At 48.3% G+C, this 25229-nt stretch overlaps 2 protein-coding genes and 1 pseudogene across 2 annotated transcripts; 2 read left to right on the top strand and 1 right to left on the bottom strand.

The window, feature by feature from the left end:
* The first annotated feature begins 199 nt into the window (after positions 1–199).
* LOC136962258 (ATPase family AAA domain-containing protein 2-like) lies at positions 200–13270 on the top strand. Its single transcript, XM_067255972.1, has 25 exons — positions 200–309; positions 673–751; positions 1121–1196; positions 1368–1505; positions 3366–3483; positions 3670–3690; positions 3843–3929; positions 4523–4631; positions 4874–4989; positions 5210–5384; positions 6337–6425; positions 6502–6661; positions 6819–6909; positions 7152–7469; positions 7776–7884; positions 8042–8228; positions 8349–8534; positions 8716–8851; positions 9105–9301; positions 9876–10035; positions 10343–10465; positions 10768–10899; positions 12322–12455; positions 12758–12886; positions 13238–13270. Exons 1-25 carry the CDS (start codon positions 200–202, stop codon positions 13268–13270), a joined length of 3213 nt encoding a protein of 1070 aa, XP_067112073.1.
* A 4291-nt stretch (positions 13271–17561) lies between these two features.
* Positions 17562–18279, bottom strand: LOC136962451 (interferon-induced very large GTPase 1-like; annotated as a pseudogene).
* Positions 18280–19256: 977 nt separating this feature from the next.
* Positions 19257–24989, top strand: LOC136962572 (zinc fingers and homeoboxes protein 1-like). Its single transcript, XM_067256368.1, has 3 exons — positions 19257–19514; positions 19951–23031; positions 23470–24989. Exon 2 carries the CDS (start codon positions 20097–20099, stop codon positions 23016–23018), a length of 2922 nt encoding a protein of 973 aa, XP_067112469.1. The 5' UTR covers positions 19257–19514; positions 19951–20096; the 3' UTR covers positions 23019–23031; positions 23470–24989.
* The last annotated feature ends 240 nt before the right edge of the window (positions 24990–25229 follow it).

A 25229-nucleotide genomic window follows, 5' to 3' on the forward strand; every position in this document is an offset into this window, starting at 1 on the left:
CCACTCTCCCATTAATCACAAAACAGACTGAATAATTCACATAACAGTTGTTGTGGTACAACCGCTAAGAGAGTAGAGAGTTGTGTCTTTTGCTCTCTGTTGGAAGTGGAGGATGACCAGTGTCAACAGCAAGGACACATTGCAAATGAATTGTGTTTCTTTACTGTTGAGAAGGGCTGTCAGTGTGGTTTGAGTATATATGCAGAGTTGTGTATTTTGGGCTACCTGGGACCTTCCAGGGCAGGCCGATCTGTCCTCCAGATCTGAAGGCCCTCAGGGACTCTCTAGATGCAGCACCAGAACCACCAGGTACTTGCCATCCATCACCTACAATACTTTAATTCGATGAGTACTAGGGACTAGGTACTAGGATCTATGGAGGAGTAGGAGGTACTAGGATGTATGGAGGAGTAGGAGGTACTAGGATTTATGGAGGAGTAGGAGGTACTAGGATGTATGGAGGAGTAGGAGGGACTAGGAGGAGGAGGAGGATTGAAAGGACTAGGAAGTCTAGGAGGGACTAAAAGGGCCTTGGAGTAGTATGACTGGAGGTCCAGGAGGACTAGAGGGGTGATATTCTGAGGGTAATAGGGGGTAATATACTGTACAGAGTTATGCTGCCGAGACCAAGGAACGTTTCATGTCTTTATTCACTGCCTGTATTCTCCACAGTACTGACAAGGCCGTCCTGAAGAAGATGGAGGAGTGGAAGCGGATGTGTCGTCTGAGAGGGAGGGGCGTGAGAGAAGGGGTGAGTTTCTGTCCAGTGAGTCTTGTCGCCGCCAGTAAACCCCCATAACACCGTCTCCGTGTTGTGTTGTCTGTTTGACAGAGAAACAACTGGTCATAGTTCAACTCCCCCCTCTCTCTCTCTTTCTCTTTCTCTCTGTTTATGTAAGTTAATCTGTATCTCTTTCGCCTCCACACACCTTCTTATCAGACCGCTGTGAAGGCGATACGCCCTTCTGTCGTGTCCCACCCACCCTCCTTCCCCCCCCCCCCCCGCTCTCCTTCCTTCTCCCCCTCGTCTGCCCTCTTCCTCTCCCTCATCCCATTCCTCCCTCCTTCAGTATTCAGCTTTCTCCCCTTGTATAAAGTCGATTTTTGGTGTGATTTGTAGAGGATCTGCTCCATAGCGCAGAGGATAAAGACTTGTGAGACACCTTCCAGAAAAGCAGCCAGCAGTCAACACAATGGTATCAAGTTCATCTCTGTGTTCAGTCACAAACCTTACCCATATCACACATTGCACACCTTCATATCTCTTATCTGCTACGGCTGTGTGTGTTTTGAAGTGTGTGCGTGTTGTTTTTCATCCCTTGATATGTAAATGATGTTTTAACTTGTGCTTCAACCACTATTTTCAGAGTATCAGGAGGATGATGAGGATGGTGATGATGATGACAGAGAAAAGGATGAGGAAGCTGAGATGGATGAAGAAGCTGATTGTGATGGGGAGGATGGAGAGTTCTCTGAAGTCAGGCAGAAAAATGCAAAGTTTCAAAGTACTTCTGATTTATTTCGTCCCTTTACAGGGACCTTTCAATTGTGTGTATGTTTGTACTATATGTGTGTATGTTTCTATGTATGTTTGTGGACGCGTGTGTCTGTATGTGTATATTTACGTGTGTGTGTGTTTATGTACAGTTAGGTCCATAAGTATTTGGACATTGACACAATTTTCAGCATTTTGGCTCTGTATACCACCACAATAGATTTGAAATTAAACAATCAAGATGTGCTTTAATTGCAGACTTTCAGCTTTAATTTCAGGGTATTTACATCCAAATCAGGTGAACGGTTTAGGAATTACAACACATTTTATATGTGCCCCCCCCTTTTTAAGGGACCAAAAATAATTGGACAAACTAACATAATAATAAATCTAATTGTCACTTTTAATACTTGGTTGCAAATCCTTTGCAGTCAATGACAGCCTGAAGTCTGGAAGCCATAGACATCACCAGACGCTGGGTTTCATCCCTGGTGATGCTCTGCCAGGCCTCTACTGCAACTGTCTTCAGTTCCTGCTTGTTCTTGGGGCATTTTCCCTTCAGTTTTGTCTTTAGCAAGTGAAATGCATGCTCAATTGGATTTAGGTCAGGTGATTGACTTGGCCATTGCAGAACATTCCACTTCTTTGCCTTAAAAAACTCTTTGGTTGCTTTTGCAGTATGCTTCGGGTTATTGTCCATCTGCACTGTGAAGCGCCGTCCTATGAGTTCTGAAGCATTTGGCTGAATCTGAGCAGATAATATTGCCCGAAACACTTCAGAATTCATCCTACTGCTTTTGTCAGCAGTCACATCATCGATAAATACAAGGGAACCAGTTCCATTGGCAGCCATACATGCCCACGCCATAACACTACCTCCACCATGCTTCACTGATGAGGTGGTATGCTTTGGATCATGAGCAGTTCCTTCCCTTCTCCATACTCTTCTCTTCCCATCATTCTGGTACAAGTTGATCTTGGTCTCATCTGTCCATAGGATGTTGTTCCAGAACTGTACAGGCTCTTTTAGATGTTTTTTGGCAAACTCTAATCTGGTCTTCCTGTTTTTGAGACTCACCAATGGTTTACATCTTATGGTGAACCCTCTGTATTTACTCTGGTGAAGTCTTCTCTTAATTGTTGACTTTGACACAGATACGCCTACCTCCTGGAGAGTGTTCTTGATCAGGCCAACTGTTGTGAAGGGGTTTTTCTTCACCAGGGAAAGAATTGTTCTGTCATCCACCACAGTTGTTTTCCGTGGTCTTCCGGGTCTTTTGGTGTTGCTGAGCTCACCAGTGCGTTCTTTCTTTTTAAGAATGTACCAAACAGTTGATTTGGCCACACCTAATGTTTTTGCTATCTCTCTGATAGGTTTGTTTAGATTTTTCAGCCTAACGATGGCTTGCTTCACTGATGGTGACAGCACTTTGGACTTCATATTGAGAGTTGACAGCAACAGATTCCAAACACAAATACCATACTTGAAATGAACTCTAGACCTTTTATCTGCTCCTTGTCAATGAAATAACGAACTCCCTTTATGAGAGAATAACATACACCTGGCCATGGAACAGCTGAGCAGCCAATTGTCCAATTACTTTTGGTCCCTTAAAAAGGGGGGGGCCACATATAAAATGTATTGTAATTCCTACACCGTTCACCTGATTTGGATGTAAATACCCTGAAATTAAAGCTGCAAGTCTGCACTTAAAGCACATCTTTATTGTTTCATTTCAAATCCATTGTGGTGGTATACAGAGCCAAAATGATGAAAATTGTGTCAATGTCCAAATACTTATGGACCTAACTGTATGTGTTTCTGTGTCTGAACTCTCCTCTCTGTGTGCCTGTTGTGTCTGCACTGTAGAGTCTAGGAATAATCCACCAAAGTTTTTCCAACACCACGCCTCGTCCACCAGAGGGAGCTATTGCATCAGTGCCTCTGTGCCGAGGAGTGCCTACACCACCAGTGGAAGAAGGGCCAGGTCTGGGAACGCACACACACACACACACACACACACACATGTACATCACAAGTGTTACATACTGTGAAAATGACATGGTTCATTTTTCATCCTGAGAATAAAATGTCACATTTGTTGTTTTCTCTTTGTGTGCAAAATTAGCTTGACAAAGCATTTTGTGTTTTATCTTCTTGTTTACACCTTCAGGCTAGGGCCTACACTGGGCAGGTGAGTCTTTCTTTTATTAGCACGAAAGAAGGGTTGGACAGATATATATATATATACAGCAGAAATTGTGCAGTAGAGGTAAGAGCAAAATGTCTACCAAAATAGACCCGCCCCTCTCTCTCATGTTGTTTTGGTCTGGTTCGACCCTGCAGAAGGAAGCATGCGTGGCACACTCGTCGTGACTCAGTCTCCTCTGAGGAAGAGGAGGACTCTGATGAGGAAGATGGTGGGAAGACCAGGTCAGTGAACCAGCTTGTGAACCGGAAAACTCGTTAACCAGGCGAATGGGTGACTGCGTGGTATGTCCTCATTGTGTCATTCTGTTTGCATTATTCTGCAAACAGAAGTTTGGAAAAATGTAAGTGAATGAATGCAAAGAATGTATGCTTATTGAATTTAGTTCATCGGTTATTGTCACTTCTAGCATATTTGTCTCTTAACATAACATCATGAGTGGTAGCTGATGATGTCATCGTTAGACCCAAGGTTCCAAGCCGAGGCAACAGTTCTGATGCCGTTTCCGTGGCGAAACTCATTCTGTGGACAGATGAACTTTCACTTGAGGAGTTGCTCTGTTCAACACAGGGACACGGGGAATTTCACTGAAGATCTTTTAGGAAACCTTTTAGTTGTGGGATTCACAAGTGGGTAGAAGGTCTGTTGGGTGTTGAGCTGTCTGCTCACAGTGAGCTTGACTGAGGCAGCCTTCTCTCTCTCTCTCTCTCTCTCTCTCTCTCTCTCTCTCTCTCTCTCTCTCTCTCTCTCTCTCTCTCTCTCTCTCTCTCCCGCTCTTTTATCTCTCCCTCCCTCCCTCCCTCCCCCTCTCTCTCAGTTGTTTGCCTGTCAATCTGCGTAAGGAAGACATCTTGGGGATCCACAGGGACAGGATGAAGATCCAATCGAGTTTGGCAGACATCGACCCCATGGTGATCGACCAGTCAGTAAGTCTCCAACAATTTTGGGAACCATTTTGTTTTGAATTGAACTAAACTATTTCAATGTACGTTTTACATTTAGCAGGCACTTGCATCCAAAGCCACATACAAACAGGGCTTATAGAAAGTAAAGCAGTAGAGTGTGAAGAGCCAATGAACGGTTTGACATTTCAAACTGGTCTCTTATATCCCAATGAGAAGTTCATTCAGTCTTAATGTTGTCTTCATTTACCTACCCCCACCCCCAGGTGCGTTTCGACAGCGTGGGAGGCCTGACGAGCCACATCTCAGCCCTGAAGGAGATGGTGGTGTTCCCCCTGCTCTACCCCGAGGTGTTTGACAAGTTCAAGATCCAGCCTCCCAGGTGAGAGAGACTGTGGCCAGGTTAGAGAGACCGCAACATCGCCTTCAGTCTGCACACTGTTGACCACAGACATACTCACACACAGCAGAAGGTTAGTGGGGGGGGGACAGTCTTTCTTTCTCTCTATCAACAAATCATTTCTCTCTCTCCCAATGTGTCTTTTCTGTCTGTCTCTCTCTTTCTCTCCTCTCCCCCTCCCTCCCTCCCTCCCTCCCCCCAGGGGCTGTCTGTTCTACGGCCCCCCGGGGACAGGGAAGACCCTGGTGGCGCGGGCGCTGGCTAACGAGTGCAGCCAGGGGGACAGGAAGGTGGCCTTCTTCATGAGGAAGGGGGCTGACTGCCTCAGCAAGTGGGTGGGCGAGTCGGAGCGACAGCTGCGCCTGCTCTTCGACCAGGTATGGCTGGGGAGGGGAGGGGAGGTAGGGCTCGGTACAACTGGGTAGTGTTGCGTAGTGTCGTGTAGTGCTGGGTAGTGTTGGGTAGTGTCGTGTAGTGCTGGGTAGTGTTGCGTAGTGTCGTGTAGTGCTGGGTAGTGTTGGGTAGTGTCGTGTAGTGCTGGGTAGTGTTGGGTAGTGTCGTGTAGTGCTGGGTAGTGTTGGGTAGTGTCGTGTAGTGCTGGGTAGTGCTGGGTAGGGTTGGGTAGTGTTGTGTAGTGCTGGGTAGTGTTGGGTAGTGTCATGTAGTGTCGGGTAGTGCTGGGTAGTGTTGTGTAGTGCTGGGTAGTGTTGGGTAGTGTCGTGTAGTGCTGGGTAGTGCTGGGTAGTGCTGGGTAGTGTTGGGTAGTGTTGTGTAGTGTCGTGTAGTTTTGGGTAGTGTTGTGTAGTGCTGGGTAGTGTTGGGTAGTGTTGTGTAGTGTCGTGTAGTTTTGGGTAGTGTTGTGTAGTGCTGGGTAGTGTCGGGTAGTGTCGGGTAGTGTTGGGTAGTGTCGGGTAGTGTTGTGTAGTGTCGGGTAGTGTCGTGTAGTGCTGGGTAGTGTTGGGTAGTGTTGTGTAGTGTTGTGTAGTGTTGGGTAGTGTTGTGTAGTGTTGGGTAGTGTTGGGTAGTGTTGGGTAGTGCTGGGTAGTGTTGGGTAGTGTTGGGTAGTGTTGTGTAGTGTTGGGTAGTGTTGTGTAGTGCTGGGTAGTGTTGGGTAGTGCTGGGTAGTGCTGGGTAGTGTTGGGTAGTGTTGTGTAGTGTTGGGTAGTGTTGGGTAGTGTTGTGTAGTGCTGGGTAGTGTTGGGTAGTGTCGGGTAGTGTCGGGTAGTGTCGGGTAGTGTTGGGTAGTGCTGGGTAGTGTTGGGTAGTGTTGTGTAGTGTTGGGTAGTGTTGACCTCTGTGACTGACCTCTGGTGTGTGTCTCACCACCAGGCCTACCAGATGCGTCCGTCCATCATATTCTTTGATGAGATTGACGGTCTAGCTCCGGTCCGCTCCAGCCGTCAGGACCAGATACACAGGTGCCTGTGTGTGTGTGTGTGTCTGAGTCACCTGTGTGTGTATGCGTATGCTAACTGGTGTGTGTGTGTCCTGCAGCTCCATCGTGTCCACACTGCTGGCTCTGATGGACGGGCTGGACAGCCGGGGGGAGGTGGTGGTGATCGGAGCCACTAACCGCCTGGACGCCATCGACCCCGCCCTCAGGAGGCCCGGACGCTTCGACAGGGAGTTCCTGTTTGGCCTCCCCGACCGCGAGGTGCACACACACTCACACACACACACACTTGCATAGATACGCACACATAGGCACACTGGATTTCTTCACTTTGATCCGAAAAACGCATGTAAAGAAATCCAGTGATGAGCTTGTCTTCTTCTGTACTTTCCCCGGCCTTTGTGTGTGTGTCGCTCAGTCTCGTCGGGACATCCTGAAGATCCACACCCATCAGTGGTGCCCCGCCCCCTCCGACACCTTCCTGGATGAGCTGGCTGACAAGTGTGTCGGTACGGCAACACGCCACTGCCTTACTTAGGCCTTCCATCTAGATATTCCGTTTAAATTCTGTTCATCCAGTCTCTCGCTCTGTCTCTCCTTCTGTCTCTCCCCGTTTCTCCTTATATTTCTTCCTTTATCTTTCCTTCCGTCGCTCTCTGTCTCTCTCTCTCTCCACCTGTCCCCCCTTCCTCTCTTCCTTTATTTCTTCCTCTCCCGCTTTCTCATTCTTTATCCCTCCCTCCCCCGCCAGGCTACTGCGGCGCAGACATCAAGGCGGTGTGTGCGGAGGCGGCCCTCTGCGCGCTGCGGCGCCGCTACCCCCAGATCTACTCCTCCTCCCAGAAGCTGCTGCTCGACGTCTCCTCCATCAGCGTCACCGCCACCGACTTCCTGGCCGCCATGGCCAAGACGGTGGCCGCCTCCCAGAGGGCCGTGTCGTCCCCCGCCAAGGCCCTGGCCCCGGCCCTGGCCCCCCTGCTGGGCTCGGAGCTCACCGCCCTCCTGGACGGCCTGCAGAAGCTGTTCCCCCACGCCGAGCAGGGCCTCAGGAAGAGGAGGGATGCCTCGGGTGGGTCTGGGTTAGGGTTTGATGGGGGTTTGACAGGGTTATCGGCTGATTTGGGTTTGGTTCTCTTAGCCTTCCTCACATGGTTGTGGGTTGTATTGACTTGCCTTTTTTATATTAGTATTGTATTGTTTTACATTGTACTGGACAGCATTGTATGGTATTGTGTTCTCTTGTGTTGTAACAAGAATCTTTTGAGCAGTGCACAGTTATTGTGTGGAGAGCAGGTTGATTTGACAGCAGTGTTTTTATACCTCGTGTCTTGGATGGATGATGGATGTGCTGTTGTGGTTGTGGTTGCTGTGGCAGACCTCCTGGAGGACGACCTGCTGTACAGCGGGGATGAGGGGACCTCCTCCAACACCTCCATCTCCAAGCAGATCCCCCCCTCGAAGGGCAGCTTCCTCCACCTCGCGCGGTAACCACCCTCACACACCTCAACTCCCCTGCTCTCCGTCTGGGTAAAGGCTCGAGGCAGAGAGGGTTCATAACACTCGCTTGGAACCTCTCTTCCTTCCATCTCCCACTCCCTGTCCTATCCACCTCTCCTTTACACCTCCCCCTTCCCCCGCCAGGAGTGCAGTGCACCAGCCCACCTCCCACCGGCCCCGGCTCCTGCTGACGGGGCGTCCCGGGGCGGGGCAGAGCGCCCACCTGGCCCCCGCCATGCTCCACGCCCTGGAGAGGTTCAGCGTGTACACCCTGGATGTGGCCGTGCTGTTTGGGGTCAGCTCCACCTCACCCGAGGAGGCCTGCGCTCAGGTACGCAGGCTCTGGCTCCCTCCCTCCCTCCTCCCACCTCTCTCCCTCCTCCACCTCCTCCCCTATCTCCTCCTCCCTCCTCGCCCCTCCTGATAACCCTAATCCCCCCCCCCCCCCCAGGTGTTCTGTGAGGCCAGGCGTACGTCCCCCAGCATCCTGTACGTCCCCAGGATCCAGCGCTGGTGGGACACGGTGGGGCCGGCCCTGAAGGCCACCTTCACCAGCCTGCTGCAGGACCTGCCCTCCTTCTCCCCCGTGCTGCTGCTGGCCACCAGCGACCAGGCCCACCACGACCTGGAGCACGAGGTAGGGACGGCACACACACACTCGCCACGCGCAGAACACACAGGCACACTCGCAACCACAAGACACGCACAAGCACACTCACACACGCCAGACAAACTTGACTGCGGTGCGTCATGTTTGCCATCGTTCCCAGTGTTGGTAGTAAGTGTTGCGTGTTCCCTGCGTGGGTCTCCCTCCTCAGGTTCAGGCTCTGTTCCGTGTGGAGCACGGAGAGGTTCACTCCATCAGGACGCCCACCCAGCAGGAGAGGAGGAGGTTCTTCGAGGACCTGATCCTCTTCCAGGCTGCCAAAGCCCCCGCTTCCAAGAAGAAGGCCTGTGAGTGACGACGACAGGATAGCTGGGTGCACGATGGCTTGTATTGATGAGTTCCGAGGGAGATTTGACCCTTTGACCAGTTGTTTTACTGCACCTTCCCTCCTCTCCCCACTGCCCCCAAACCCTCCTCGCTTCACCTCCCCCCCCATTTCCACTCCACTCCCTCCAACACTTCACTTTACCCCTTCCTTTCCCACCCTCCCCTCTGCCCCCTCCACTAACCCTTCCCACTTCAACCTCCTCCACCCTCCAGTGATGCATGCCATGGAGGTTCTCCCCCTGGCCCCCCCTCCGCCCCCCAGGCAGATGTCGGAGCGCGAGCGCCTGCGCATGGAGGAGAAGGAAGAGGACACCCTGCGGGAGCTCCGCCTCTTCCTGCGGAACGTCACCGAGCGCCTGGCGCAGGACAAACGCTTCAGGGCCTTCAGCAGGCCTGTGGACGTGGAGGAGGTGAGGGGAGGGGAGGGGGGGGGGAGTTGGAAGAAAAGAAAAGAGGAGAGATGACAAACTGGTTGCTCGTAAGACTGTGTTAATACCTAGGGGGTTTGAGGTGCAAGATACTTGTACTTACATTTACATTTAGTCATTTAGCAGACGCTCTTATCCAGAGCGACTTACAGTAAGTACAGGGACATTCTCCCCGAGGCAAGTAGGGTGAAGTGCCTTGCCCAAGGACACAACGTCATTTTGCACGGCCGGGAATCGAACCAACAACCTTCTGATTAATAGCCCGACTCCCTAACCGCTCAGCCATCTGACCCCTGTACTTAGATCGCACGGGTCAGATTGCTATCACTGTCAAATCATGGGCGGAGGAATTACAGGACATCACTTTGTTGCAAATCACGCAATTAGACGCATGACCTTACTGAGTAAGGACTTCACCACTGACCATAGTGATGAGATTGTGACGGTCTAATTTAGACTGCTTTGGTTCCCACCCCTAGTGGGTCAGGAGTGCTTGCGTCTAAGAGCCTACTCTGTACTCCATACCGTCTGAGGTCTGTGTGTTTGTCCCCCCCAGGTCCCTGACTACACGACCGTGATCAAGAGCCCCATGGACCTGTCCACCGTCCTGGCCCACGTGGACTCCCACAAGTACGTCACCGTCCGGGAGTTTGCCAACGACGTGGACCTGATCTGGAAGAACGCGCTGGAGTACAACCCAGACAGCGACCCCTCTGGTAGGAAGACCTCTGGCTTTAGTTTCCCCCTCTTTCACCTCTCCCCTCTCCCGTCCCCCTTCCATCTCCTCCCCCCTGTCTTGGCCATCTCTATGTGTATGTTATACTCTCATGCGTCACGTATCTCATCATCCATCCCTTCATCCATCCCCCTTCTCTCGCGATCTTATCTCTTTCCTCACACTTTCCTCACACCTCCCTTCCTCTCTCATTGTCTCTTCCTCATCCCTCTCCTTCTCTCTCTTCCCTCTCCCTGCTCTCTCCCTCCTCTCTCTCTCCTCTCTCTCTCCTCCCTCTCTCTCTCCAGACCGTCAGATTCGCCACCGGGCGTGTGCACTGAAAGACACGCTCCACGCCATCATACGTGACGAGCTGGACAAGGACTTTGACATGATCTGCGAGCAGATTAGAAACTCACGGAACAAGAGAGGTGACTGTCTGGTGAACTACATAGCTTACTACGTAACTCTATTAGCTAAATAGCTAAATATTAACAAACTAGCCAGGTAAATACTGCTCTTTTGTTGTTCTGTATGAGATCCTCAAGACATGGACATTCCCTCACATTTGTTCATTCACATTGTTTTATATTTTTTTGCCACGTTTTCATGCATTAAGGTGTTATAGTAAAGATGTCATCTCCCAGGGCTGGTTTACACGGTGTCACTGAGCTCTGTAAACATCTCCTTCTTGCTGGAGATCCATGAGTTTCCTGGTTCTGCTTGCCTGCAGGCTGCAAGACATCCATGTTCGCCCCCTCCTACTACCAGACGCTGCCCCGAGAGGAGGGCTGCTCTGACGACAGGAGGCCGAACGGCAAGGACGCCAGCACACCCTTCGCAGCCGATGCTCCACGGCCCACAAGTACGTCTCCCTTGTCTCCTCGCCTCCTTCCAGTGTTTCTCGCTGTAAGTTCATTGTTCAGGTGTTCCAGGAAGTTGAAATGGCGAGGAGTGGATTATTTTGGGAGAAAGTGCAGTCAGTGATTTTTTCGAGAGAGAGAGAGATAGAGAGAGAACACAACTGTAGGAAGAGGAAGAACTGAGGAAGAGGAGGAGGCGGATGGGCCACATACATCCTTCTATTGAGCAGAGGAAGGCACAAAAAAGGTTGAAAAGACACAAAACGTTAACGGCACAAGACAGGAAGGAAAGGGAGCAGGAAGAGAGGATGAGATGAACGTAGGAAGAGAGGAGGGTAGGTCTTCAGAGATCACAATCTCGCCTGTCTGCCTCTGCAACGTGACTACATGTCTAATGACCTTCTCTACCAACCCCTTCCTCCCTCACGACAGGGCAGAAGAAAAGAGAAACAAAAGCACGACGCAAAAGCAAGTGGAGTTTAGGCATCGTAAAGAAGAACAAGATGAAGAAACGTCCACCCACCCCTTCCTCTTCCTCCTCCTCTTCTTCTACCCTCCCCTCCTCCTCCAGCAAGAACAGAGTGACGGACCCATCGATGGATGAAAGCAACATGAACGACAGGATATGGCAGGGGGGAGCAGAGAAGAAACCAGTATTTTAAAGAGGAGACACCCTCTGTTCCGGAGGAGTGTACAAAAGAGGGGGCTCACTTTGAAAGAGACCCACGCCCCTCTTCCGGGAAAAGGAAACAGCCATCCCTGGACCCGCTTGTAAATTGAGCCTGGGTCGAGCCACCCAGGCACAAAGGCAGCATCCCTGGGCTCCCGCCCACTCAAACCCCCCTGGTCAACCGGCACCACCCCCAGCCTCCTAGTCCCCCAGCAGCTTTGGAGGGTGTACCCAGCCCACGCACCCATACCTGGGATCTAGATCCAGGGGAGGGACCCCTCTCCATCCCTGGAGAGCCTGAGAGGGCTGTGGAGAACTGAGAGATGAAGCTAGGTCGGTCTGGGTTGTGTAGTGACCACGTAGCTCCTGCTAGCGCTTCTGCTAACGTGGCCAGCCGCCATCCCAGCTCTCTGCAGCAGCAGGAGGTGAAAATGAAGCATATAGCTTCAGCTACTGAACCACCCTCCCCCCCTCCCCCTCAGCTGACCTCTGACATCAGGAAGTGGTTCAGGCTCGACCTAGTCTGGGGTCTGGGGGTCCTGCTCTCACTAATCCATCTGGCTAATCCATCCATCCTCAGTGAAAACGATAATGCATTACACATGACTGCGTACGTGCAAATGTGTGCAAGTGTATAGATCTGCAGAAATAGCCTATATATATATAAGCCTACTTCTACTGCATTTATTACTACTTGTTGTGATATTAACAAGTTGGACCTGACTGACTAAATCCCCCCCACACACACACACAGAGAGACGTGGGGGCCGAGTGACGCGGGCCACCTGGACCGCGGCCCAGCAGCAGCAGGTGATAGACGTGGACAAGGCCCTGGAGATCCTCTCCCAGAAGTCCCCTCAACTGGTGGTGGACCATGACAAGCTCAAGGTGTGGTGCTCGTTCATGACTCTGTCCATCCTATCACCTGGGAGGAGGGGGCACTTTGTCTGGCTCACTGACCAGACCTGTGTTGATTATTTGTAAAGTCACTGTGATTTTGATCTGTCGTGCAGTTGTCGCTCAGGTGAGTGGGTTACAGCAACAGACAAACTGGTTTCAGGATTGGTTGGATGTAAATCAAATGCACCCAAAGTGTATTTGACTGCATTTTTTCAAACTGTGTGTGTGCTGTGTGTGGTATATGCTGTGTGTGTGTGTCTGTGGTCTATGGTCTGTGTGTGTCTGTCAAGGACCTGCTGAAGAGAGTGGTGACCAAGACTGAGGGCTACGAGGTGTGTCAGCTGGAGAAACTCTACGCTCTGCTCTGCCAGAGCATCTACAGACACCGCAAGAACTACGACAAGACTGAGCTTGTTCAGGTTTGTGTCTCTGGCATAGAGCTCCTCAAACTGTGCACGTACAGGCCTACACCTTGTGCCTGTTGTTGTGTCAGTGTGTATGGATACAGGACACCGTTAGAGCATCTTTGCAAAACGCAAGCTCTGCTTGAGTCTGACTGACATTTTTATGAGTAAATAAGGTTACAGACACCACACATTTCCAACTATACCGATATACCTAAACCTCTCTTGTTAAATCTTTATAGTTCTAGATTTGTTCTAGATCTGTCCTTTGATCAATCTATGGTCATAGAAAATATTCTACTCGCAGTCCTAATTGTGACATATTAGTTTAGAAAAGACATACCAACTGCCATGTTTTGTTTTCAGGAGATGAAGAGTGAGATCGACAACTTTTGCTAACTACTCTGAAACTTTGGCCAATTTGCCTATTTTAATAAAAATAAATGGCATTTTAGGACTCATTTGGTGACTTTGATGGAGTTACAGTAGTACATTTATTGTCTATGAATTATTTGTGTATTATGGTCTGAGAACATGTTTTATGGACTGTGAACATGCTGTTGATCGTTTTAATACACGCTAATTAATGCTGACTGATTTGTACTTGAAAGCAAGGTGAGAGGAGATGGAGAGAGGAGAGAACATGCAGGACATGTAAGTGAGAGGGGAGGACATGATGCAGGAAATGGCCCAGGCTGGGTCAGAGCCCTGGGCTGCGTTTCCAGAAAGCCCCGTAAGCCTAAGTTGATCGTAGAACGTACAACGAATCTTAGTTTTTACGGGCCTTTGCCAAAGACATCGTAGCTAAAGTGTCTCTTGAAAGTGCATAGATTAGCCTACTCCTTACGAGCATATTTGGGAAACGCACGTAAGAAATATCGATGGCTTTCGTTTTTGGATCGTTGCTACGATCCATCGTTATCGGGAAACGCAGCCCAGGCCCATGCGGTCAGGCCCTAGCCTACGTGGTACACCCCCCTCCGCTCACCGTGATAAACCAGCAGGACTGAGGCCCAGCGAGTGAGAGACCTGGGGCTCAGGTGGCTCGCTGGGGCCAGGACATGCAGGTGCAGGTGGGGGACCGAGGAGAAGGGGGGGAGGTGGAACCCCAACTTGGAGGACCAGGACAGAGTTACAAGCAGACGTCACACACAACAAGGTTGTCACGGTTCACACGGCTCCTGAGTGCCGATCTGCGTCACCGGAATATTAGACACACCTGTTTTGTATTGACTTATTAGGATGGCTATACAGGCTGAGCTGTCTCTGACCTCATTGTGAAGTCTTATTCATTGTTTCTTTATTGATGGCCGTGTGGCGTTTGCCCTTAGTTCTGTAGCATGTTTATTTCTTAGTAAAGTTTCTCGTGCACTTTCATCCCAAAACGTCGACTCCTTGCCTGCACAAGGCAAGGAGTCGACCCAGGCCTGGCCACAAGTTCACTGTGCTATATGAGCCTTCTTAAAAACCACAAGAGGTCATCATTTAGTGTACAAGTATTTACTTCCTGTTTTATAGTGTTGGAAAAACCTAGAATTACCTGACGTCGTCCAGGTTTGTGACTTCATTCTTTTGCAGGGCACTCCTTACCATCTCCATTCTCTCCACTGAAACATTTACATCAAAACATTGTCCTCTGAGACAGTGTTCCATATAGACCCTAACCCTACTTAGGCTAGTTCACATGTTTTCAACAGTCCTTCAATGAGCCAGGCGCTTTTTACCTTTAAAGGTTACTATGGGTTATATTGAGTTATATATTGTTGTGGTAATCCACTGAACACAACTGTAACTTGGTCCATCAGAGAGATGTGTCTTTAGTCAAGGCCTTTAAATACACAAAACCTATTTTTCTAGCTTTGGTAACTGTCTCATGTCCTGAATTAACTTCTTATGTTATTGGGTCTGCCTGCTGCTACCTGATGAAATAAAAACATTTTCAAAAATGTGTTTAGTTCCATATGTTGCAATAGTTTCTCACAGAATTCCTGCATAAAATCATAAGCAGTCTTTAATGATTTAACCACGAAGGACAATCATTGTGTCAACAAGTCTTAAGTACTACCAATAAGGCTGTAGGAAGATAAGCCATACCAGACTCTCTTTTCAGCATACTGCATATTCAGTGTGAATTAACACAACTTTCCCCCATTTAGAAATAAAAACATTTTACAAAACTAATTACAATAGTTTTTTTTTAATGGAACACAACTTTCTTCGGGTTACTCTATAGAGTTTGTGATCTCTATAGAGTAATACTGTTTGGATATAAGATAATATTGCAGTAGCATAAGCTTAGTTGATAGCATATTCTTACATATGTGACCAACATATAATATTCATACAAAATGGCAGAGATCATCTTTACGTTTATCCTCATAGATTCCCTTCTCTGAGACTTCAAGGTGTGTTGTTCACTCTCTACGTTTTGTTTCAGGTGTCCTTTTTGTACCAAATCCAAACATTTACTTTGTATTCATTTAGCAGACACTTATCCAAAGCTAGCCTACAAATAGTTTATATAAAAAGCACAGCAGAAGATCAAGGATCAGAAGTGCACAGTTTGGTGATCAGTCAAGGATTATCTGTACTTAGCAGGCACAGAAGTCACCACATCTCAGCTACCAGGCACTGTGCAACAATATTAACATCTCAACTATTGAAAAACAAAAACATCTCAACTACAATTTGACATGTTGACCCTAGGTCAAGCTATATAAAGACATCTGTATCTGCCTACACTGTTGACATTCTCTTATATGTCACATTAAAGACAGCTTAAATCATGAACAGCTAGCTTGTGCTAGTCATTTATTCAACAACCGGATCTTGACATCTCTTCATGTCTTCCTAGTTACCAGAGATGTCCAGTCATGACATTTATTCCTGACCACTCATGGTTAAAAGTAATCTCACAACTTAAACTGAATATCATTACAACAACGTCCATCACAAACTGTGATATGAAAAGTATTTTCTGGTAGACGTCCACAAATTCTCTCCCTTCATGGCCTTCAGTTCAATAATCATGACAAATAAGTGATTATAATAGTTTGACGTATTTCATGGTCATGGTTTTTCCTATATTTGTTGGAAAAGTTACGTAAGTTCTTTTAGTACTGATTGTACGGAAATCTGTCTCCAGCTCCAACAAATCTTTTATGGAATTTCTTCTCCCATTGTGTCTGAAATATACAAATTAACCATTTCCAGTAACTCTGATTGCTATCATCTTTCGTGATTTTCCATTCACTGTGTGGTTTACCAGCTTCTCTGTATTTCTTGTAGGGAAAAGAACCAAAAGAAGCATACTGTCTATTGATGTGGTACAGAATTCAATGGCAAAATGATCTGTGTCTTTCCAAGACCTGCCACGTATAGCTTCAGGGCAATCTTGTTCGGCAAGATGTTTCAGGATGTGATTCTCAAGATTGGATCTGTTTCCATTAAAGGCTGGGTGGTTGGATCTTAATGAATCACAAATCTGAAAACTGGTTTTCTGATTCATTTGCTGTTTGATTGCTGGTTCCAGCTGTTTACAGAGGAAATCAGCAAAAAGTGTTTGCTCCTTTGCAAAAGATTGCATAGGTGCTTACACATCTGAAGATACTGTTCTTGTTTGCTTTTCAAGTATGTTAGAGGATCTACTGTTTTCCTGAACGATGAATGCATCCTCTCAAATGTTGGAACTGCTCTGATGCACAGAAAAACAGCCACGTCAGTTAGGTATTCTTTTGTGAAATGAATCTGATTGGACTCTGAGAAACTGTTAATCTCATTTGTTATGATGCTTAATATTTCATGAATAAAGCTATCGTTGAAATCCCTACCTTCAGCTTCTTTCCCAGTAATATACATGTTGACACTGTTTGTCACTTGTCTACACATTTTCATACGGTCGTCTGGATTTCTGTGTAAAGAATGCCATTTACCCTGTGTTACGTGTTTTTTAACATCCAATATAAATAGTCTCTTGTCACTTGTAATTTTGTCTGTGATGTCCTTTTGATTTTTTAACTGATCAAGCAATATTCCTTCCACTGCAGCTCTAACATTAACACATCTCTCTTGAGGTTTTTCATTTCCAACTTTGGTGCTCCAGTCGGTCCAGATTGAATCAAACTGCTCCTCCACTCCCTGGTCGGTAAGTCTCTGGCCTTTTAGTTTGAATACAAACTTTTTGCTCATTTCGAGCAATTCTGCCTCATTTCTTTGGTCAAGTTCTGATCTGCTTTTCTTGATTGGGAAGACATCTTTGCATTTCTGTAAGATGTTTTGAATGAGCTCCCCGTTCAGATTTTCCAACCGCTTGTCAACGGTTACTTTATAAGGATTTCTGAGTTTTTATTTTCCTTAAAGTATGTGTCTATTTCCTCTTTCAAGGGATTGTAAACTTGACCAACATCAACAATCAGATCTTTGTGATTCACATCCTCAATGATGTTGCTTGAAGTTGGTTGTGCAACTTGTTCTCTTTTTCCAGGGCATGTTTTCTCAGTTTCCAGCTCACCTCAGAAACCTTTTTTTTCCAAATCACTGTAAACCATCAGTTTGAGTGTATTTCTGAAGCTGAACACAAAGTTCTCCTTCAAAAGACCTTCCCATAGGTCCCCGATCCGTACGTTTACCTCAGATAATGTGGAAAATCTACAGCCTGACCTACACTGTGCGATGGAGAGCACCTTGTTCTTCAGCTCCTGAACGTTCTGGCTGTAGGAGGTGTTGGGAGGGGCCATCGGGGGTCTCCCTCCAGAAGGATGTCGTGCATTTCAGATGGGTGTTCCCCCATGATGTTGATGATGGTGATGTCCCCTATTCCGATAATAAAAGTTGCCAGTTCATTGTCATGACTGAGGGACATATTAGTGCTGAGCTCAGGTGATCTCAGGCCCTCTGTGTCCACCACCAGAACATACTCATATTTCAGCTGGTCCACTATGGCCGGGTCCACCTTAATTAGCTGCATGAAGGCTCCTCTTGTGCACCTGCCTGCGCTCACGGTGAACTGAAGACCAAACATGGCATTCAGTAGTGTGGACTTCCCAGAGCTCTGCAGTCCAAAAACCGACAAGCACAAACACCTTCTTGTCTCCAAGTGTTTTAGTGAGACGGTCCAGGACAGCCTGAATCCACAACAGAGGCACGTGGGCCGCATCCCCATCCATCAGCTCTAGTGGCAGCCCAGACATCAGCATCTCGGCTCCTTTTGCAGGAAGAGCCTCTATAAGTTCATGTGTTTCCGTATGAAGTTTGATTGTAGGCTTGAAAACTTCATACATCTGGCTTGTTTCTTTCAGGATATGCTGAAGTCCAATTGTGGTAGCCGTCATTTTGTCAGATATCATGTTCAGTTTCGTTAGCAGAGGATCTGTGTCAATTGATCCTCCTCCAACCTTGGGGCCACATTTAAGTGTCCTTAAATGTGCATCAGTATCCTGCAAGTGCATCAGAGTTGAATTCATCCAGGAAAATTCTCAGCCACTGCAGCATGTATAATTTTGTCTCTTGTGAATGATGTGGGGATTTTAAACAGTTTATAAATGACCTCATGAAATCATTGTGTGGTGAAGCTGCCTCAAGTTGTGCCTTTCGAATGGCGGCCTTCTCATTCTTGATTGTGACCAACTGACATTCCAAACTTTCTTTTCCTTCGCATGGAGAGGTAAAAGTTTCTCTTTCAGACTCGATGATCTTTCCTTACAATTTCTTGTTTTCAGGAAATGAAGAGTGAGATTGACAACTTTTGCTAACTGCTCTGAAACTTTGACCAACTGGCCTATTTTAATAAAAAGAAATGCATTTCAGGACTCTTTTGGTGACCTTTTTTAGTTGAAGTAGGCCTAGTATATGTATGTATTTATTGTTTACAATCTCTAAATGATGTGTATTAGTCTGTGAACATGTTTTACAGTCTATGGTTTTAATCATTTAAAGGCATTTAATGCTGAATGATTTGTATTTGCAGGCTTAATACATATTATGTGTACTTCTCTACGTAATTAGCTTGAACTATTCTGCTCCGAGAACTATTCTGCCGTTTGGTTATTTAAAGCTATTAAGTAGATATTGAGAGCACACGGGAGAGGACTACTCTTTGAAATGAAACCCACCCCTTAGTCCAAGTCGCTTTACAATGACGCAGTAGCGCAAAACAAGAAGGTTTATTCGTTTTGTCCAGTGAGCCCCGGTCCAGAACGACGCAACGGGGCGGCCGTCTGCCTCAAAACCTAACGGGCACCGCAGGGCGGCCCTGGAATATTTTCGACATGGACTAGTTAGACAGACGCTGTGAGGAAATAAGAAATGACTATCGTTATCGCTCGGCAACTATTTGTGCCTTTCAATGCGACTGTTTTCAGTTTGTAAACAAACCAAACCAGGCGGACTGTTGTGAAAATGAAAGTTAGGGAAACCCGTCGAGACTGAGAGCATTCACTAATTTGCTCTGCGCCTACGATAGCTAGCCAGCTTGCTAGCTAACAACAGATGGGTTTGTGGTGCCAGTATTGCTGCCCTGCTAGTCAAGTACTGTGGGAGTGAACGGAACGGAGGGAACGATTGGGTAAAGGCGGAAGACGGAGCATCAGAAGACCGTAGCTAAGATGTTTGGAGGATACTGTAGTTGCGACAGCTGTTCATGCAGGTTGGTAATAAAAGCCAGTATTCACATACACTCACGTATAAGATGTATAAATACAAACGCTTACGTTCTATACTTTTATATTCTTCGTCCCATCCCCCAAAACGCAGCTAGCTAGCGAGCTAACCAGCGAAAATAATCTGTCCCCATTGCAAATTCACCCACAAGTGAGAAAACTAGCCGTTCTCCTTGTTCTTATGTACTGCGACTGTACCAAGTGTATTTTCAGTTCATGCATATTTAGTAAAGCACAACATAGTGACACAATGAGATGACATCAAAAACAATAATGAAATTGCCTAGAGGAGGTACAGGAATGTACCAAATACCAAGCTCTAGTTATATTATCAGTTTATAAGGTGTATAGAATCAAACTCAAATAAACTTTTTAGAGACGTGCATGTGCCTGCATCTAATTACTCCAATAACTACTTAACAGGATTCTCAGATAAGCACACCTACAAGTTTTGGATACCAGACGCCATCTGCATGGAGCAATTCTTGATTTACAATTCAGACTTCAGGAAATAGAAACAGCATCCGTCACACGCAAAACCCACAAAGAGACACTGCCGTTGACTCAGGATGGCGAGCAGAAGGAAGTCCACCACGCCTTGCATGGTGCCTCCTCAAGAGCACGTGGACTCCGACCCTGACATGGAAGTAGTCGCCGAGGGAACGGAGGAGGGAGAGGACTCGGTGCTCTCCCCCGAGAACAAGCCCAGTGAGGACGACAGACAGGCGCTGGACCACTACATCAACACCATGGACTCCACCACCGCAGAGGGAGGCTACGAGTGCAAGTACTGCAGCTTCCAGACGTCCGAGCTCAACCTGTTCACGCTGCACGTCGACAACGAGCACCCCAACATCGTCCTGAACTCGTCCTACGTGTGCGTGGAGTGCGACTTCCACACCAAGCGCTATGACGCGCTCCTGGAGCACAATGCCCGGCACCACCCAGGCGAGGACAACTTCACGCGCACCATGGTGACGCGAAACAACCAGACCATATTCGAGCAGACGGTCAACGACCTGACGTTCGACGGCAGTTTTGTGAAGGTGGAGGACGAGGAGGAGACCTCCTGCAAGGGGATCGCCCTCAGCAAGACCCCCATCATGAGGATCAAGAGCAAAGCCGAACCCAAGAAGTTCACGGCGGCTCAGCACAAGATGGCCGCCGACGTCATCAAAGTGGAGAGCGACGAGGAGCAGGAAATCAAGGAGGTCGTGGCTGTCTCCGCCCCGGTCGTCGTGGCGACGGCTCCTAGGGTTGTGTCCGTGTCGTCCCCAACCGCCGTGCACCACGTCCAGCCGGTCCAACAAAGCATCATGGTCAACAGCCCCAACGTGCTCCAGATCAAGAGCAGCTCCAACTCGGCACACATGCTGCCTCCAGGCACCCTGGCCCAGGTCCTGTCTGCCCTCCAGAACCAGCAGAACCACCAGGCCCAGACCCACACCCACCAGCTCCTCATCCCGCTCAGCAGCATCCCCACGTACAACGCAGCCATGGACAACAACGTCCTCCTGGTAAGCGCCTACAATCGCTTCCCCTACCCCTCCGTGTCCGAGATCATGGGGCTCTCGGCCCAGACCAAGTTCAGCGAGGAGCAGGTCAAGGTGTGGTTCTCAGCCCAGAGGCTGAAGCACGGCGTGAGCTGGACCCCCGAGGAGGTGGAGGAGGCCAGGAAGAAGAAGTTTAACGGCACTGTCCAGGCCGTTCCCCAGACCATCACCGTAATCCCGGCCAACCTCGCCACCACCGCTAACGGGCTGCAGTCCATCTTCCAGACATGCCAGATTGTCGGACAGCCTGGGCTGGTCCTGACCCAGGTAGGAGGGGGGAGTACGGTCCCTGTGGCCTCCCCCATCACGCTGACCGTAGCCGGGGTGCCCAGCCAGCAGGCCAAGACCGCCGAAACAACAACCTCTTCCGAGACTGCCACTCACAGTCCTGACCCGCAGGGGACCAAACCTAAGAAGTCCAAGGAGCAGCTCGCCGAGCTAAAGGCCAGCTACACACGGAGGCAGTTTGCCACGGAGGCGGAGATCTCGCGCCTCATGCGGGTGACCAACCTCACCAAGAGAGCAATAAAGAAGTGGTTTAGCGACACGCGCTACAACCAGCGCAACTCCAAAGACCACCACGGCGCTCCGCTGAGCGACGCGTCCCTCGCGGCGACCATGGCCGCCGACTACAGCAACCTCCTCGACGAGGGCGGCCTGCCCTCGGCCCCCAACGCCACCATCGTCATCGACTCCAGCGACGACACCAGCGACTCCTCCCCGACCTCCGCCGGCCTCGCGTCCAGCGACCCCAGGATCAAGTTCAGACACGCCTTCCCGGACTTCACGCCGCAGAAGTTCAAGGAGAAGACGCCCGAGCAGCTGCTGGTCCTGGAGGCCAGCTACCAGACGTCCGACACGCCCTCAGACGAAGAGCTGAGTCGGCTGAGGTCCGAGACCAAGCTGACCAGGCGGGAGGTGGACGCCTGGTTCACCGAGAGGAGGAAGATGCCGGCCGACCACAAAGACGCCGTCGCGGACCTCAAGACGGATGCCGAGGGCGGCGAGAAAGCCAAAGCTGCCTCGTCCGGTCCGGACGCTCCGAGTCGAGCCCACACACCGCCCGCCAACAGGAAGATCGTGAAGAAGACCCCGGAGCAGCTCCACGTGTTGAAAAGCGCCTTCGTCCGAACGCAGTGGCCCACCGCGGAGGAGTACGACAAGATGGCAACAGAGACTGGCCTCCCCCGCACCTACATCGTCAACTGGTTCGGGGACACTCGCTACGCCTGCAAGAACAGCCACCTGAAGTGGTACTACCTGTACCAGAGCGGCAAGGTGGACGAGCCGATGAACGGCGGTGGGAAGCACAAGAAACCCAGGAAACGTTTCCGCGGGTGGTCGAGGAGGTCCCGGAGGCCGTACCCCTGCAAGCGCTCGTATCCCGCCATCGAGGCAAAGAAGGGGCAGGAGTTCCTGAGGGAGCACTATTTGAAACACAAGGTGCTGAACGAGAAGGACCTGGATGACCTGGTGTCCAAGTCGAGCATGAGCTACCAGCAGGTGAGGGACTGGTTCTCTGAGGTCAGCGGACGGGTGGAGAAGGGGATGGAGCCCTTCAGCGAGGGAGAGGCAGAGAAGGAGGAGGTGGAGAGGCAGGCGGACAGCGAGGGAGAGATGGAAGTGAAGGAACAAGGGGAGGAGGGAAGTGATGAAGATGTTCCCCATGATGAAGAGGAGGAGGAGGAGGATGATGATGAACACCATGGAGATGAACACAATGATGATGATGATGATAATCATGATGAACACCAACACGGTGGCGACCATCTCGATGAAGATGGGGGTGATGATGATGATAATAATAATAATGATGATAATGACGATGAGGATGGAAAGCAGAAAGAGCAGAAGATGGAAAGGGAAGCCAGTAACGGCAAACCCGCAGAAGTGCAGCCTCAACCAGTCAACCCACCAGAGAAAGCAGAAGAGCAGTGATGGAGGAATGAAGGTGAGGAATGGAGATATGGAAGTGACCGATTGACGAGATGGGAGGTTGGAAGGGCGATGAGAAGATGAGGGTTGCAGAGAAGGAGCTGAGGGTTAGGGGGACGGAGTTGAGCGATGCAGAAAAGAAGCTGAAGGGATGGAGGTGAGAGATGGAGGGAAGGCGGTGAGGAGGAGGAGGCACAGGGTTAGTATGGAAAAGGAGGGGAGAAGGAGGTGATGGGTAGAGGAGAGATGCAGAGAAGTAGGTAAGGAGATGGTGTTAAGGGGATTGGGGTTGAGGAGAAGTAGTTCAGGGGATAGGTGAGAGATACAGAGAAGTAGGTAAGGAGAAGGAGGTTAGGGATGAGCTGGTCAAAGTGATTGATGGTGTAGAATACGGGGATTAGAATGAATCTGATACAGGAATATTCGACCTATTTTAGTTTTCTCTCTATTCCAGCCGAGTTCTTGTGTGCTGGGCAGTGAAAAGATGAAGGACGTGGACGATACTACAGGGGTTTGGTGGGCAACCTCAAGGACCAACAACGCAAACAAGCAAAGGATGTATAGTATGCCAAATAAATTCACCAAGGGATGAAATATCATGTTTTACCTGGGCTCTGTTAAATAAAAACGAGGCTCGTTTGGTCTTCTGGGACATTTTTACAGCAACGTTTTACTAGTACCTTGCTACTTTCCAGCAGGTCCGACACATTTCTATGAGGTAAAACCTCTCGTTTGTTTTCCTTGGAGGTTATACAATAACTTTACGACCTTTCTAGATCATGAAAATGTATCCGGGTTGAAAAGAGAGACCTGTGTTCCAAATGTTGTGTTTTTTACTTCATGATGAATTGGTTTTGGAAAACACTCAATGTTTTTGTGAATAATACTTAAAATCTGTGCCATTTGTTTTAACTTGCATTTTAAACTGAACCAGTGCTGGAACTTTGCGTAATTGTTTTTTAGAAGTATGTATTCAAGGCAGGGTTCGAAATGACATATGACTCTTGGGGGGTCCCCAAAAATGTAATTATTAAAAATTCTGAAGACTAGTTTGCTATCTATCTCTTTTCCGCTTTTTAGTGTTATGTTGGATTTTAAACATTTCGAACAATACCCTACCTGTATTTTCACTCCTGGAAATGTGGCTACGTCAAGCCGTACTGATGTGTTGTGTGACCCCCCCCCCCCCAAACAAAAAAAGTACTATGGGGGGATCCCTTTAGACTTATACAGGGTCTCGGACCCTCCAAGCCCTGCCTCATTTCGAACCCTGATTCAAGTTATTTGTTAGTTTGTTTAGGAGAAGGTTGGTGGGAGGCGGGTGGTACTCCATCGTGGTATTCTACTTGTTTTGTCATGGTGTTGGGCTTGGTTTCTCTTTTTAATGGCTTTGCAAACAACACAGGCACATGACCTGTCCTTCAGGAACTATAGAATATAAATTACCTCAGTCATTTAAGCTATAAATCGAAAATAGAGACACTTCATTTTAAATGGGTTTAAAAGAAAGGAGAAAAAAAAGCATGATACTGGTTCTGTCAATATCTTTCAGATTGCAGTTGTTTTTTCTTTCAAAGAAAAATGGAAAACACTTGTCATTTGTTGTGTTTACTCAAATACGGGTTGTCAGAATCTTTCAGGTGTTCAAAACCTTTCTAGGGAGCAGAAATCACACAAGCACTTGGCTTGGTGTCTCGTTAACGAGAGCCAATAAACTTTTGTCATACTGTAAAGACGCTTCTTTCCTCTCAGTTTCCTCTGCAGTAAATTTTTTTTCTTTCTAATTGCCTGTAAAATCCAATCAGAGACTTCTCAGATTAGTTGTTTCGGATGAATGCTGTATGACGACAAGCCTTTTTGTTTGCTTTACTTAATTGCTGTATTAATAATGGATAGTTTTGAGTAGTTTTATTTATTTATTTGACCTTTTCTTTCATGAAAATCTTTTGTCTGCCAGCAAAAAATAAACTGACAAATATAGCTTTTTGTTGTGATAGACCTATACTTCTAAACACTATTTTAACTGTAACCCCTACTTGCCTTACCTTTAGACCACAGTAGCACCCTGAATCTGCCATGTTTTACCACCTTATTGGTTCTATAGGTTTTGGGTTTCTTGTCCCAGTTCTCTTATTTTCCCCACCAGATGGCGCCAAATGCTTTGTTATGGGTCTTCCAACACAACAGACCAACAAGCTGGTTGGTGGTTGGATA

Source organism: Osmerus mordax, chromosome 18, assembly GCF_038355195.1.
Source record: "Osmerus mordax isolate fOsmMor3 chromosome 18, fOsmMor3.pri, whole genome shotgun sequence".
Taxonomy (NCBI): domain Eukaryota; kingdom Metazoa; phylum Chordata; class Actinopteri; order Osmeriformes; family Osmeridae; genus Osmerus; species Osmerus mordax.

Excerpts from the sequence above, each read along its gene's own strand:
- LOC136962572 (XM_067256368.1), top strand. The coding sequence starts at position 20,097 with ATGGCGAGCAGAAGGAAGTCCACCACGCCTTGCATGGTGCCTCCTCAA.
- LOC136962258 (XM_067255972.1), top strand. The coding sequence starts at position 200 with ATGCAGAGTTGTGTATTTTGGGCTACCTGGGACCTTCCAGGGCAGGCC. Across the intron at positions 3,691-3,842 it reads CTAGGGCCTACACTGGGCAG|AAGGAAGCATGCGTGGCACA; the intron begins GTGAGTCTTTCT and ends TCGACCCTGCAG. Across the intron at positions 10,036-10,342 it reads CCCAGACAGCGACCCCTCTG|ACCGTCAGATTCGCCACCGG; the intron begins GTAGGAAGACCT and ends CTCTCTCTCCAG.